General features: G+C 42.0%; 1 protein-coding gene across 6 annotated transcripts in view; it reads left to right on the forward strand.

Annotated features, from left to right (window-relative positions):
- Positions 1 to 9,038: 9,038 nt before the first annotated feature.
- The window catches only part of Spata7 (spermatogenesis associated 7), a 45,034-nt gene continuing 36,836 nt past the window's right edge, over positions 9,039 to 17,236 (forward strand). For 2 of the 6 annotated variants that reach the window (XM_087552238.1, XM_087552235.1), the window contains exon 1: positions 9,039 to 9,213. In XM_087552238.1, coding sequence (XP_087408364.1) covers positions 9,195 to 9,213 — 19 coding nt within the window. In that variant the 5' untranslated portion in view covers positions 9,039 to 9,194. 6 annotated transcript variants of the gene reach the window in all.

The raw sequence follows: 17,236 nt of genomic DNA on the forward strand, positions 1-17,236 counted from the left end.
ACCCACAGGAGGAAATATAAACACATGTGGAGCAGAGACTGAAGGAAAGGCCATTCAGAGACTGCCCCACCTGGGGATCCATCCTATATACAGACATCAGACCCAGACAATATTGCTGATGCCAAGAAGTGCATGCTGACAGGAGCCTGATTTAGCTGTCTCCTGAGAGGCTCTGCCATAGCTTGACAAATACAGAAGCAGATGCTCGCAGCCAACCATTGAACGAGAATGGGTTCCCCAATGGAGGAGTTAGAGAAAGGACTAAAGTAGCTGAAGGAGTTTGCAACCCCATAAGAAGAATAACAATATCAACCAACCAGACCCTCCCCCCAGACCTCCCAGCAACTAAACCACCATCCTAAAAGAACACAAGGATAGACCTTCCCCAGCTGCATATGTAGCAGAGGATGGCCTTGTTGAGCATCAATGAGAAAAGAGGCCCTTGGTCCTGTCAAGGCTAGATGCCCCAGTGTAGGGGAAAGTCAGGGCAGGGAAGTGGGAGGGAGTGGGTAGATGGGTGAGGGAACACCCTCATAGAAGCAGGGGATGGGGAATGGGATAGCAGGTTTCTGGAGGGGAAACCAGAAAGGGGGATAACATTTAAAATGAAAAATTTAAAAAATCCAGTAAAAGAAAAAAAAGAGTGGTTTTCTCTGGAGGAAGCTACCACTGTCTGTGGACAGGACTCCACCCCTCCAGGGGACTCAGGCAACAGGAAAGAACGTATCAGTATTTCCCTTACCAGTGTGTGAGGGGGCTTGGCTGTTCATCCTTGTGTATATAGTTCTTGTCTAAAGACTGTTAGAGCCTTAGCTAGTTAGTTCCTTGGCCCTCTGCCAGGTCCTGGAGGACGGGTCTTTAAAGCCAAGCATTGTGGCACACATATTTAACCACAGTGTTTGGGAAGCAGAGGAATTTCTGAGAGTCTGGGACCAGACTGGTCTACACAGTAAGTTCCAGGGCCAGCCAATCCTATATAGTAAGATGCTGTCTCCAAATAAAAAGTGTTACCTTAAAATATAATTTATCTCATTTATCGAGGACAGCTTTAGGACTGGCTTGTCTAAGGTGGAACTTAAGCAAACTCACCTTCTCCATTTTTGTGTGAACATGGGTTTTTATAAACATCGCTTTTCTACTATTTGGGTAGCATGTGCTAAGAGAGTAAGCATGATTAATCAAGACACTGGGATCCTTTGTAGGGAGTCAGGTTTGTAGGGTCATAATTTATCTTCTCCAGTATCCTTTCAACTTAAGTGTTCGATGGCCCTCCAAAAGCTTCTTTTAAAAAAAATTATAGGCTGGAGAGATGGCTTGGTGGCTGAGAGGAGTGAGTGCTCTTCAGAGGATCCTCTTCAGTTCCCAACAATGGCGGTTCACAATCACCAATCACCCATCAAGGGAACCCTCTTCTGACTTCCATGTGTAGCAAGCATGCGTATGATTTGTGTGTGTGTGTGTGTGTGTGTGTGTGTGTGTGTGTGTGTGTGCAGTAGAACAAATCCATACACAAAAGAAAAGACAATTTCATACTGTTGGATAATTTAGATTTTGCTCTGAAACATAAGGCATTAAGAATACTAATTGTTTACAGAGAAGAGTTCACAGCAGGCGAGAGAGAGAAAAGTAAGATGAGTCAAAGAAGAGACAGAATGATGTCTGAGGGGGTCAAGGGTCACCCTCACCTCTATTCTCTAAGCTTGCTTGCTTAGGCATTCTAAGGGAGTTATTTCTAAACAAATTGCTACATTTGGATATAAAATGGCCATCACTCCCATAGGCTCATGTGTTTGATCAGATAACTGGTCTCCTTCTGATGGCGTTGTTTTTGGAAGGTTACTTAAACTTTTGGACACGGGACCTTGCTGGTAAACAGAACCACAGAACAGGACTTCCGGGTTATAGCCTGATCCAGTTCCAGCCCCAGCCCTCTGTTTCTTCACACCATAAGAGATGGACAAGCAGCCTCAAGCTCCCACCATCAGGGCTGTAAGTTGCTCTGGTCTTCACCATGCTTTCACCACTGTGATGAACTGCACCTCTCAACACATGGACCAGACTTCTTCCCTGAAGTTGCTTCTTGGAAGATATTTGGTCCCGGTGAATGAGAAATGTATTCTCCAAATTCTTTTCTTAAGCAGAATTGTCTGGCTAGATGAACAACTTGTAGCTTTGGTTTTTTGGTTTTTTTGGTTTTGTCGTTATTGTGATCTGTTTTCAGGGGCAGTGCCATCTATAAGCAGAGAGTGAATGCCTTCAGGACCAATAATTGGCTCCTTAGGCCGAGCAGCCTTCTAACTCATTGTGACAGTTGATTGGCAGGAAAAGAATATATAGAATGCTCCTAAGAACAGGTTACCTAGTAACCAGCAAATGAGTGAGTTATCTTCACAGAGACCTGCTCTCTTAATTGAATGAAAATATTTGAAGAACACAGCTGGGAAGAAACAAAAATGGAGGACAGTGACAATCATCAGTGGGCCTGATGTCTGGAATCTTGGCGGCCTTCACCAAAAGGTCATGACGTGAATGAATCTGGAGACAGGAAGCCAGCCAGCTGCCTACTGAGATACAGTTTTGTGCTCTTCTCAGACACAGGGACGACAAAACTGGATTGTGGGAATAAGCTTATTAAAATGTGTAGGAGGGGTGGAGAGGGGGCTCAGCAGTTAGGAGTGTCAGCTAGTCTCTCACAGGACCTGAGTTCGATTCTCAGCACCCATACAGTGGCTCATAGTCATCTGTTACTCCAGTTCCAGGGCATCCAACATTATCCCCTTCTGGCTGAGCAGACACTGCACTTATATGGTGCACAGACATACACATAAAATAAAAATAAATCTTTTTTAAAAGTGCAATGAAAACACTAGGGCAGTGGTTCTCAACCTTTAATACAACCTCTCATATTGTGGTGACTTCCCCCAAACCATAAAATTACTTTGTTGCTATATCATAACTGTAATTTTGCTACTGTTATAAATTGTAATGTAAACATCAGCTATTCAGGATATCTGATATCTGATATTCAACCCCTGAGAATTATATTTTTTGATCTCCCAAAGGGGTCACAACCCACAGGCTGAGAACCACTGCACCATGGCTTAGCGATGTGTGGTGGCTTGAATGTGTAACCCCAGAACTCAGAAGGTAAAGGCCTAAAACATCATGAGCTAAAAGCCAATTTGGAGAAAGCTTGTCTCAAAACAAATAAAGAAAAACCAAGAGCTGGGTATCTCTTAGCAATAGAATGCTTGCTTGTCTAGAAAACATGAGACCCTGAAGTATAATGTTCAATATCTAACACCACAAAAATACATAAAACCCGATGTGGTTTTATAGCTCATGAGAACGATCAGGGACAAGAGTCTGTTTATGTTCGGGGATCAGTATTCTATTGCTTACAATAATTCAGAATGATCACTTGAGGTCAGTAGATCTTATTATCACTGTTTGTATACCTGTATTCCCACTAGACACATATTACTTCACAAAGAATTATAGACATTTCTACTGTCTCTTGTTTTAAACAATAAAATTAAGAAAAATCAAATTATAGGTTGACAATGACGAAGATTGTTTTCATCCGCCCAGGACATTTAGGTAATAGCATTAGCTTCCCCTGCCCTTGAAAAACAAGTTCTTGTTCTGTCTTTACCTGTAACTGAAACAACCCAACACAAGAGTCTTACAGTGTTTGCACCTTACAGTCCCTGGGTGAGGGACCTGTGAGTTAATATTGTTTGCACAAGGCTGATTTTTCTCACTCGGATGGAGCTTAAACCTTTGCAAAAGCCCCCTCTAGTGACAAGCAGAGAATTAATCCATTTCAGATCAATATTGACACACTTTAAACTTGCATCGTGTCAATTAGCTTTTAAATGAATAACATTGAGAATTGTTTAAAAAACAATAAAAAAATTGTAGCTTAGATTCCCCAGCAGATCTTAGTCACTGCGGTCACACAAAGCGTTCGCACATCTTTTAACTCTATATGTTTGAGGTCACACAAAGTGCTCACGTACCTTTTGATTCTATATGTTTTTACTTGGCCCTGGTGGATAATTTAAAAAATTCTATGATTTTTCTTCTTTTTGTTCCTTTGGATCTTCAGGATTAAGATATGTTAGTAGAGGGGCTTCAGAGATGGCTCAGTGGCTAAGAGCACTGACTGCTCTTCCAGAGGAACTGGGTTCAAGACCCAACACCCACATGGCAGCTCTCAACTCTCTAAAACTCTAGTCCCAGGGGATCTGAAGCCTTCTGGCCTCCATGGGCACCAGGCATACACATGGTGCACAAGACAGACAAGCAAAATACTCATTCACATTAGGAGAAAAAACACTAAAACTAAATAACAAAACCAAAACCATTCATGGTCAGGAGAGAGTGTTCAGCAGGCAAAGATCCTTGCCATCAAGCCTGATGCCCCACACAGTGGAAGGAGAAAACTGGCCGTATAACTCCAACACACATGCTATGATATGTGTGCACAAACATACATATACACATATGCACACATAAACAAACGCAATGTAATTTAAAATATAAAATATAATATTTTATAATAACCCAATAAAAACAAAGGTAAAACTTTGACCTTTTGTCTCGTGTCTTTTCTCTGCATTCAGTGGATAATTTTCACTGATACTTCTAGGCACATCCAAAAAGGCAAGTACCATTTCTAGGAGCCTTCTGTACTATGAAATGTACTAGCTACAGAATACAAATTAAATGTACAATAATAAAGAATTAAACATACAATGAACACAAACTATATGCTTTATTAGGTCAGACGGTACAGACTGTTTATACATAATAGATTTTATTTATATCACCAACCCAAAGGCTTAGAAATCATTCAACTAGAGAGACTAATTAAACCATTAAAATAAGAGAAGATCCAGCGGGAGAGTTGGTTGGCTCAGTAGTAGGAGCACGTCTAGGTCTTGCAGAGGGCCTGAGTTCAATGCCAGCGCTCACATGGTGACTTACAACTGCCTGTAACTCTAGTTCTAGGAGAGTCAAGTCCTCGTCTGGACTCTGGGGGCACCCACAAGTGCAGACACACAAACACTAATAAAAAAATAAAAGTAGAAAATTAAAAGCCACATTCTCAATAAAGAGAACCAATGAGATTAAAAAGTGACCTAAAAATAATACCAAAACCAAATACAAATCAATTTTGGGCAATTCTTCAACACATACACACAAAATGAAACCACTGTCCTTCACTGGAAAATTCACTCAACAGGAAAATATTTTTCTTTCAAAATCATAGATGTGCTAACCTCTGAATATGAGTAACAACAATACACTACTGAAGGAATTTCTGAATGTGGAGACATGCTGATACATCCAGCATAGGATCTTCAGAATCATATCTCCTTCCCAGAGGTCAATGCACCTGGTCCTGATCCCCCAGTGGGAAGGTGCTCTTGGGAGCTTAACCCTGCAATACCAGCTGTGTGCGTGCCTGTGGACAAGACTTGGATTGTCTCTGGGACATGGTGTTCTCTCTTGTTCACATACACAGAGTGAAACCCAAGGACAAATTAAATTTCACTTGCAAGCAATATCTTCCTTGCGGAACTGGAAATCAATAGACCCTGTTGTGTTCATTCTTAAAAGAGTGGAACGACATTGAGGCTTTAAAGAGAAACACCACACCGAGGATGATCTCAGAGAAAGTCAAACACCAGCAATGCTGCTCCAAGGCTCTCTCCACTCTCCTGCACTCCCCCAAGCAGGCAGCCTCTTCCCTACCTCAAAGTAGAATATGCTTTATCTTTTATTGAAACCAATCTTTTTCCCATATAATATACCCTGATTACAGTTCCTTTCCACTCATTCCTCCCAGTTCCTCCTTACTTCCATCCCGACTCATACAACCTTTCTGTCTCTTGTTGGAAAACAGGCATCTAAGGAATAATAATAAAATACAATAAGACGAATCAAAAAGAAAAAAAAGAAAAAAAAGAAAGAAAAACAAAAAAAAACAAATGAGAGTAATACAAAAACAACAAAATAGGAAAAAATAGCCAAAGAGAAACATAATAAACACATACAGATGCAGAGACATACATACTCACACATACAGGAATTCCATTTTTAAAAAAAAGTACAAAAATTGAAGCCATAATATATACCCAAAGGACCCAGAGCAGAATATTTTTATCGCCAAGTCTACTTTGATAAGAAGAGCTTGCATCTCTCTCTAGTGACCCAAATCATTGTGCTGCCTTCCTCGGTTTGCCCTCTAAATTTCAGCTCCAGTCAAACTTAGCAAATGCCTCCTGGAGACCTGTTGTGCACAGTATTAGAAGCAAGGTGGATTTTTTAAAGCTGCTAATGGTGTAATAAATGCCTTAGGGAATCTCAGAATTTTAAATAACAAGTAGGGACAAAAATTTTCTGCTTTCTGCATACTGTCCAATTCTGTCATTTAAAAGGGGGTTTACTTTTAACTGAGTATGTGTGGGTGTGCACACATCAGTGCAGGAGTCATTGGAGGCCAAAGGTACCAGATGCCTCGAGGCTGGAGTTAATTGTGAGCTACCCCAATGTGGTAGCTGGGGACGGAACTTGGGTTCTCTGCAAGAGCGGCAGATGTTCTCAACTCCTGGGCCACAGAGGAAGTTTCCCTTGGTCCCCTTACTCTGTACCATCCTAAATATTATTGGAGATATAGAATTATCATATTTCAAGTCCAATTTTCTCTCCTCTCTATGTCTTAAAGGAACAGTATTCCAGGCATTGTCACAACTGGGATTCTGGATTTTTTTTCTCCTTTCATTGTTATAAGATTTCTGATTTACTTTCCGTAAGCCTAATTCTCATATCTGTCTCTTCTGGAACAGAAGTCTTAGAAAAGAGAAACCTGACACCTGCACAATTCCACATTTTCTTGAACGGCCACTGTCAGTATCATAATATTAGTATCTGTACAATTTCCAGCCTCCCTTTCATTTACATAAACAGGAACCTGTGGCTCACCAGGCTTAAAATGTAATGCATGATCAAACTTGTAGTCTATCCTAGTTTCTATTGCTATGATAAAATGCTCTGGCCAAAAGCAACTTGGGGATAAAATGGTTAATTTGATCTTTCGATTTACAGTGCATTGTGGAAAGTCAGGACAGGGATTCAAGGCAGGAACCTAGAGGCTGACCATGGAAGAACACTACTTAACAGCTTGCTTAATTTGCTTTTCTATACCACCCAGAACCATCTTGAAAAAGTACTTTTATTCACCTGATGCAGTTGTAGTCTTGGAGGAAGCTCACCTGCTCTTTCTGAACTCTGGCTGACTGGTTTAATTCAATTGTTCTGGCTCAAACTCCTCTCCAAGCTGACTGATTCAATCTGGCTTCTCTCAGCTTCTTGCTGAATTGCCCTGCTTGGCCTCAAGCAAACTGGCAATTTGTTCTAATCTTCTGGCTCCTTCTTATTCTCTGGCTTCAGTTGCCTCTGCTGACCTGCACTGAACTGCATGAGCTCACGAACAAACTCAACTCCACTCACCATATTCACTGCATTGACCTCAACTGACTGACTGAATTCAACTGAACTGACTCACTGACCTACTCTTCCAAACATGCTCCTTCACTCTATAAACTTTACTTTCATTGCTTGGGATTAAAGGTGTGTCTGTATTCCAGTCAGAGTAGCCATGTTGCTGGATTAAACTGCCTAGAGATAGCACTGTCCACAGGGTTCTATAGAGGAGCAGAATCAATGGGGGTCGGGGTAGGGGCGCGGAGAGCTTACTAAGTCAACTTACAAATAGTGAACACAGCAACACAGCTGAATTACAGCCAAAAACTCAGTAGTTTCTTCATCCCTGGTGCCTCAGAGTAACACCCCCGCCCCCACTCCCCATAGAGACCATCTCTCACTGGGGAAGCTGACATAGTTGCTCTGTCCACAAGGTTGGATGCTTCAGCTGTCTCCATCTGGTGCCAAAAACCTGAAAGAATCCTGGAGAGCTGCTGCTGGTGGTCCTTAGATCATGATAGAAAACTGAAAAAACTGCTTCTGGTGTGGAAGGATTCAACCACAGTAGCAGAAGAAATCAACTGGGCAACATAAGGAATGGACAAGCCAGCAAGAGGTGATCTATCTTTTTTTTCGGCCATGACCTTTCAAATCTGGACTGCTACTAGAAGATAACACCCTCAATCAGAGTGGGTCTTCCCAATCATTTAAGGCATTCAGGAAACCTATTCTGGAGGTCCTAACTTTCAATAAAGTGCCATAAATATCAACCATAATATATAGGTGCTCGAAGTTCGGCAAATCTGGTTCGGAATCCAGTATGCTTTTAGTGATTTCGCAGGTCCTCAGATGGGATGTAGTTTCCTCCCCCAGGCAACCTTTGGCAATACCTAGTGACCTTTTTGGTTGCCAGGAATTTGGTTGCAATCAATGGGTTGTGGTCTTCTAGTGGGCAGAGCCCAGGAATGCGGCTATATGCCACAAGGCTCATCCAGCCTAAAAGTTCAAGAATGGGTTGCTGAGAAACCTAGTGTGACAGAATGCTTTCTGCACTCCCTCTACCCCATTCTGATCTTATTCCCAAGGATTCATGATTAACTATTGGAAAAATAAACAACTCGCAGAGAGCCGCGGGTTCCATTTAAAATGAAACGATCTTTGTGGCTTTAAAATAAAGGGAGAGCGAGTGTAGGATCTGAGGCACTCAGTAGGCAGAAAGGGAATTCAAACTAATTCTTACAAACTAAAACCGGGGCTGCAGGAGATAACATTCTGGTCAAGAGCGCTAGACAGACAGGCCTGGGGACCTGAGTTCGAATCCCAGGCACCCAAGTAAAACGTAGGTGTGGTAACGGAAATAGATGTGATTCATTTTCCTGACAGTTCACTCTGGATAACTGCCAGTCTCCCAGAGCAAGGGACTGGCACCCGGGGCCCTTCTGTCAGTCGCTAGCATCTTCTGTAGCCTGGAGCGCCTGGGAGCGCGGGCGGGGTGGGGCCTAGAGCACACGTCCCCATATTGTGACGTCATAATCTGCAGCCGCGGACCGGCCCCTAGCAACCGGCCTGGCGACGGTCACTGTGGCCCATTGCGCCCCCGCGGGCCAGGTCTTTCCAAGTTTCACCTCCGCTGCGGGGGGCCCGGCTTGGTCCCTGTAAGAACCAAGGGGACAACCGCGGAGGCCGCAGAAGGACTAGGCATGGATGGCAGCCGGAGAGGTAAGGGGCTGAGCGGGTCCGGGCAGCGCGGGTCCAGGCTGCGCCCTGGCCTTTGGGTTGCCTGCCAGCTCCTTCTCCAGTGTCGCGGGGTAATGGCTGGAGCTGGAAAGGCCGGGAACTCAAGGAGGCTCCGCATGCCCTGCTCATTGATCTACTGCCTGATCTTGAGTTTGTCACCCTGATACCCACCCCCTGACTGGGACCCTGCAGCCTGCGTCACCTAGTATTTCCTAGGCAGAATGCTAAGCCTAGTCTTTGAAGTCTTTGAGCCCCAGATCAGGCCGGCTGCTTTCACAGAAACAACCCTCAGTTTCCTCATCATGAACGTAGTGGGTAAATACCCACGCCACCGAGTTCTTGGAGATTAAGTGCAGATAATATGTAGCAAGCTCCTGGTGCATTTTAAGTACATGAAATCTCCCATTCCCTCCCTCCCACCAGAACTGACTCTCCCAGAGCTGGCTATAATTCAGTTGCTCCAAGATGGGAACTGGGATACCGTTTTTGTAATAAATTTCCAATGTGGCTGGTTTGCGGCTATGGTAGACTGAATATTTAATGGCAAAAGACTACCCATAATCACAGTGTACACCTTTTTTTTTTTTTTTTTTGTCTTGAGTCATATTCTGAGTCAACTGAAGTGGAGTGTTTGAAGTAGTTTGTGACCTCTACAAACTCTGCAGCCTAGTCGAAGTTGAAACTCCACAACTGAAGTATTCATTCTTAAGACTGAAATAGGCAACACAAGAGTGCACACACACACACACACACACACACACACACACACACACACACTCTCAGGACTGGTGTTGTCTAATTAAAGGGTACCTTTGAATCAATCTGCTAATGATTCCTCCTTGAATTAAGCCTTGCTTTCATTTTGCATGCACCTTTATTATACACTAATTGATCCAAATAAGTGTAGCGTTTAGTGTAGAAGGTCAGCAGGCAGGATATTCAGACGCTATCCCAACCTAAGCGCTAGAAAAATCACACCAAAATGTTGTTATGATCTTCAGAAATATTTACAGAACAAACTTTAAAACCTTTGCTGTCTTCCACCCATAACTCAACAACACACAAGTCCTGTTAAATGGGTATTATTCATATTTTGAAATAAATAAAACAAAAGATTATAAATAATTCCTCTGGTGTCACACACAGTTGGAGACAGAACAAGTTATGAACCCAGACTAAGGATATAAAACCCTCAAATTCTTTTACTTACATTTGTGTAGTAATAGACTTTGTGAGGTTTTGGTGTTTATTTTTAAATGAGGTGACAAATGTAAAAGGATTTGTACTTAGTAACTTACCCAGGTGGCTTCACTTTTAGCCCATAACATATAGTAATATCATTGTTGCTGGTATACATACTATATTTAATAGTATATCTGGGCTAGTTTTCATATACTATAAATTATAAGTAATTATAATTGTAGTTGATCATAAATTATAAATAACCATTAACTTAGGTGAAGCTTAAGTGCTTAATTTTAGTTTAAAGTAACCATCTTAGATTTTATTAGTTCCCTCAGCTATTTCAGAATATAAGATACTAAAGATACCCGAAAGAAAAGTTCCTCACTTGCTCACAGTAATCACATTCTTTTGTGGGGTCAACCTTCAAGGCTAGTGATACAACAGAGAGCCATGGGCCTGATAAACAACTGGTCTTGTTTCTAGTCCCTGATAGTAACTAATGAGACATTCTTCTACCAGTTACTTTATTTTGCCATGCCTTGGTTGTTGGAAAATGGGGAGCTAGACTTGGTCATGTGTAAGGCTTTGTTTCCCATGTCTAACAGGAGAAAGGAGAAAATTGAGAATATTGGTTCACATCCATTGTATATCAGCAACCTGTGCTGGAAAAACAAGAGGAGATAACCTGTTAGGACAGCCAACTGAAAAAAGCTTGGGAAAGTTTTTTTCTTTTTAATCTGTTGTTCCCTTGGAAATACCTTTAAAAGTGACCTATTTCTAAACTTGCAGAAATGTGATTGTTAGTAAAATCAAATCGTATAGGAAACCGAGCTGAAGAATTTTACTATCCTGCCAAGACCACATAATCTCATGCAGAAACTTTTAGTCTTAATTTAGAGAAGATTGTTCTTTTTCAGAGTATTTAGTTTGAGACTGCTTTCATATCATTCTGGGTCCAGTCAGGAAACTGTGCCTAGAGTTACTTAAGTGAGGAAAAAGGATGGTTAAACAGTCATGAAAGTACCTATAGGTAATAATCCCTAACATTTGCTTTGGCAAAGAAAGAGTCATATCAAGAAACAGAAAAAAAAAAAAATACCCCATTCGAGGGAACAGTGGCTGAGAGAGGGCCTAGGTGAAATGAGTTGTCGCGCCTCCCTTCAGGCCTGTGAGTTTTAACATGACATTTATCTGCTAGGATGTTAGAAACCAGTGAGTGTACATCCTAATGAAAATAAATGGAAAGAAACAACCAAAACAGCTCCTTAGGGAATACAGTGTTCATGTTCTACACACTAGTTAAATTAACACTGAAACTCTGCTCCTTTTTAAAGATTATTACTGAACATACGATTAAATTGTGGAGAAAGGAATTGTTTTGTGATGCTGTCTATGTAATTTTCTAATTGCACGAAGTCTGAAAGATCAGACACTATTTTTATATTACTGGAATTCTCTTCAAATATAGCGCGTTTAGTTGGTACATTGGTGTGTACCTGTAATTCCAATTGATTGGAAGGCTGAGGCAGGATCACTTGAACCCAGGAATTCAAGACCAGCCTGGGCCTAGGCAGTATAGTAAGACCTAATCTCAAAAGAAAATAATATAATAAATATAACTCAAAATATATATTATCTCAAAACAGAAATATCTAATGTGTCAGTAGTGAACAGAATAAAATCATATATCAAGTAATAAAAGTGACATATTGATCACTTGACCCAGTAAAACTAAACTCTCAAAGTAAACCGTTCTGAAAATACCTTCGTTTGAAAACAGTTCAGTGGTAGAGCACTTGCCAAGCACAGACACCCTCCCCTCACACATATACAGTGCTTCACATAAAATAGCCTGTTTTCCTAAAAAAAAAAAAAAAAAAAAAAGTGTGTGCGCCTATGTGTAGGTTTGAGGCTAAGGTTGTGTCTCTCCTCGGGTGTTCTCCACCTTTATTTTTGAGACAAGATCTCCACTGTTTCGTTTCTGTTGCTGGGATAAAACATTGATGGGCATTGTCCCTCGTCTCATGGAAGAACCAACAGGAGGAGCCTGAGCACTGGGTGTGACCACTAAAACTGTCGGTGCTTGGACTTTTGAAGCTCATTGATTCAAATACAGTGTTTGTCAAAGAGTGTCAGGGATCTATCCGTGCCCACCCCGTCCTACCCAAAGCTGGAGTTAAAATTAAAAGCATATGCTGTTGTGCATGGCTTTTTACGTGGATTCCAAAATCAGGCCTTCGGTGCTTATGTGACAGCCACTTTATCAACTGAGCTGTCTCCCGGCCCTTATTTTCTCAAAAGAGAAAATGCTCAACCTGTGGGCATAGGACTTTTTCTATTTGATATATTATTATAGGTAGTAACATAACAATGATTTTTTTTTTTGAGACAGGGTCTCATTATTTAGCCCTAGCTGGATTTGAACTTTTTATGTAGACCAGGTTAGCCTGGAATTCAGAGATTTGCCTGCCTCTACCTCTGAACTGCTGGGATTATAGGTATGCACCACCATATCTAGCTGAATAAATGTTTCAGCAGCTTTATTTAAAAGTAATGTGTTGTTTTAAAGTTCTGTACTGTTTTTTATGAAAGTTGTGTTTCATGTGTCCTAATCTGTGGTTTTATTATTGTTGAAAGTCAGAGCCACCACTGTCCTTCCCAGATACAGCCCGCCATGCCTATTTACAGGACACTTGAGCACCAAGAGCAATGGTAAGTGAGCTGCTTAAAGCTGGAGCCTCAGTGCAAACTCCCTCGCCACTGCTGGGAGAGTGCGTGGCCCGAGGAGGCATTCTCGTGAGGCATGCGTATCAGTGATTAGAATTAAATGTTTAGGCATGCTTTGGACTCAGTCTAGGGGTCATACTGTAGACCTGTTACTATGCCCTGACTGTGAAGCTAGCTGCCCCCTGCTTTCCCACCTGCCTCAGCCATGGGCTGCTGTTGGCAGCACAAGGTCTGCCTTGGTAAAGGGATGACAAGCAAGTGATAAAGGTCTCCAAAGTAAAATGCTAATATTAACTCTAATTTTTGTAATTATTACTTAAATGTCTTTGGCATGGGTTTTTTTTTTTTTTTTCCTTTTTTCTTTTTTTCGGAGTTGGGGACCGAACTCAGGGCCTTGCGCTTGCTAGGCAAACGCTCTACCACTGAGCTAAATCCCCAACCCCTTTGGCATGGGTTTTAGGGAAAGCAATTTAAACCTACTGTTCTTATTTTATAAAAAATATTTCATACTGTCCCCCTCTAAATAAGGAAAGTGATGAAATTTTTAATTATTTCATTTTATTTCTTTGGACCAGAGTAGATATATAGAAACAGCTAGGAAAGCTGATTAAAACAAATAAACCTTTGAAGCAATATCTGGTGGTGCAAACCTGTAATACCAGTATCTGGAAGGCTGAGGCAGGAGGATAACAAGTTTATGACCTGCCTGCCTGGTGTATGGCTTGAGGTCAAGGCCATTCTGGGAACTTAATGACACCTTTTCTCAAAATAAATAGAGTACTAGGGGGGATATAGCTCAGGGGTAGAGTGTTTGCATAGCCTGTGTAACTCAAGCATAGCTCCTAGATTCAGTCTACAGGAGCACATACACGCACACACACGCACACACACATGCACACACGCGCGCACACACACACACGCAAACACACGTGCACACACACACGCACACGCACACACACGCACACACGCACACGCAAACACACGTGCACGCACGCGCACACACACACGCGCGCACACACACGCACACACGCAAACACGTGCACGCACGCACGCACACACACGCGAGCATGCACTTGCAGAGGCAGTGCAGGCAGAGCACTTGTCAGCATGCAGCTGCATTGACTCATCTCTCGGCACCGCCTCCTTTCAGTGCACGGCTCTGTGCTTCTATTAAAAGGCTCAAAGCGTTTACTGGTAGAGAGAGTGTGACAGTGAATGGCCTGTGTCCACCAGCCACGTCTTTGATAGTTACATGCTTATATTATGCAGAGTTTCCCTGAATGGATTGAGTTTGAATTACTGGAGGATAGATCTAGGAGGGAAATCTAAGTTTCAGTGTAGAAGGGTCAATCGTTTTGCAAGCTCTATATTCTATTTTACTGTTGAATTTTTTTTTTTAAGTATATGCTCCTGTTATTTCTCAAATTTTTTTCAGGGGCTGGGAAGTGGATAAATAGATACAGTACTTGCTGTGCAAATTTAAGAGTTGGATCCCCCACGCCTATGTAAAAGCATGGTGGGAATGGCAGCCCACCTCCCTGGGGAGACAGGGATGGGACGCCCAGAGCAAGCTGGCTACTTAGACTCGCCTCACCAGCTGACCTGGCTTCAAATGAAAGATCCTACCTCAGTAAATAAGATGGAGAGTTATCAAGAAAGGTTCCTGACTCTGTACATGCACACTCTTGCACACATACATGTGCCCACACACGTGCACATGCATAAGCATGCACATACACATGTAAAAAGTGTTTCTAATGTTTAAGAATATACCTCCATAGTGGCTTATACTTATGTATTGAGGCTTAATGCTTTTAAGATTCCCTTTAAACAGTTTGAGAGAGAGTGGAAAGATTGAACACAAAACTTACTTAAAGCAGCTGTGGATCTTGACTCCCACTGTGAAGTCAGAGGCTTGCCTCTCTGAGCAGTCTTCACGCAGAGTTGTGCTTTGGGACTTGTCTGAGCCTCCAGACTCAGCGGTTTGTTCATAAATGACAGGATTATGAGATAAAAAGATATAAAATAGATAACAATTTATTAGTAGATTAACATTATTAATCTATTAGTAGAGTATGTTTTAGATTATTTTAATAGATTGTATTCTAGAATCTCTTCCAAACTCTCAAGCTTGTAAAACTTAACTCTTGAAGAGGTTGGAGCCCAGGTAATGAGTTGCTAGTCAGTGTTCCCAGGGCAAGAGGAAGACTGCACACAGCCATGGAAGTATGCTCTACGCCTCCTCCGGAGAACTCCAGAGTGTGACTGAGAATGACATCAGTAACTGTGTCTTGTGATGTTTACGTTACGTTTACATGTGTAATGATTAAATATGTTTTAATTTTTAGCTTTTTGCACTGACTCCTCTTCTCTCAGACTAACCACTCTCCAGCTGATCAAGAATCACATGGCTGTTCACTATAATAAAATCCTTTCAGCCAAAGGTAAAAATGTGCAAATTTCAATTTCCTGTGCCAATGTAAACCCCAGCTTTACCTCTCATTGTGATAAACCTGTGGCAAAAGTTGTTTTCCATTATCTCAGAGAGGACTTGAACAATATTTACAATCCCATAATACCTAGACAGCTCATTTAATGTCTTTGTTCTAATATTCTTTGTTAGAGATTGCTCATTTTTCTACTTGTGTTTGAAATTTTATGTATATGTATTGGTGTGTGTGTGTGTGTGTGTGTGTGTGTGTGTGTGTGTGTGTGCATACAGAAGCCAGAGGTCAACCGCAGATGTCATTTGTCAGGAGCCATCCGTTTTATAATTTAAGAGACAGTGTGTCACTGAGACCTTGGTCTTGAGATTTTAAGCTAAACTGCCTAGGAGGCAAGCTCCAGAGACCCTCCCATCTGTCTCTGCAGGGCCGAGAGTACAAAAGTGTGCTAGCAGTCCTGCTTTTTCCGTGGATGTCAGAGTCCTTGGGTCCAGAGGGTCTTGGCTTGCATAACAGAGTCTTACTGACTGTACTCTCTAAATACTACATATTATTTTTACATTAAAAAAAAACCCAAGTTGTTCATAAAGCCCAGGCTGGTCTGATGTCAATACCCTTCCGCTTTGGCCCCAAGGAGCTGCATGCAGTGTGCTATCCAGCCAGACTCTGGTCTGATATAATATAACCTGCTTTTTCACTTAGGAAATTCACAAAGAAGACGCTGGCTGCTGTTTTTCCTTTTATTGTTGATCTTATTAAGAGATAACATGTAGAATAAAGTGGACTAGTTATAGGTATATAGGGAAATATTTTGAAAATGTATACATCTCTATAACCATTACAGTATTTACAGTAAACGAGAGATCTTTTAACTCTAGCGTGTGTGACCATCTTCCTGCCACTTGCTTTTGTTCAGGAGCAGAGAAGGGCGTATATATTTGAAATTGCTGCTAAGGAAGTGGGGGATGGGTTGGAATTTTGTAGCATTTGAAAATAGTATGAGATTTGAATTTAATATTCAAAAGCACAATCCTGTTCATTCTTTTCATACCGGCTGCAGCAGCCTTTGCACTGAAGTGCAGAGTCAACTGGTTGCGACCAGCTGTATCCCCACACAAAGCCAGAGCATGTACCCTCTGGCCCTGCAATATAACAGTGTACTGACCCCAGTATAGGACATTTCCCCCTCTGAAGCTACCGATCTGTTCTTCGTTCATACACTTTTGCCTTTTCTAGAATTTCTTTTTTTTCTCCATCTTTATTAACTTGAGTATTTCTTATTTACATTTCGATTGTTATTCCCCTTCCCAGTTTCCAGGCCTACATCCCCCTAACCCCTCCCCCTCCCCTTCCTTATGGGTGTTCCCCTCCCAACCCTCCCCCCATTGCTGCCCTCCCCCCATAGTCTAGTTCACTGGGGGTTCAGTCTTAGCAGGACCCAGGGCTTCCCCTTCCACTGGTGCTCTTACTAGGCTATTCATTGCTACCTATGAGGTTGGAGCCCAGGGTCAGTCGATGTATAGTCTTTGGGTAGTGGCTTAGTCCCTGGCAGCTCTGGTTGCTTGGCATTGTTGTTCATATGGGGTCTCGAGCCCCTTCAAGCTCTTCCAGTTCTTTCTCTGATTCCTTCAACGGGGGTCCTATTCTCA

The sequence above is a fragment of the Rattus norvegicus genome, chromosome 6 (genome assembly GCF_021556685.1).
Source record: "Rattus norvegicus strain SHRSP/BbbUtx chromosome 6, alternate assembly SHRSP_T2T, whole genome shotgun sequence".
NCBI lineage: Eukaryota > Metazoa > Chordata > Mammalia > Rodentia > Muridae > Rattus > Rattus norvegicus.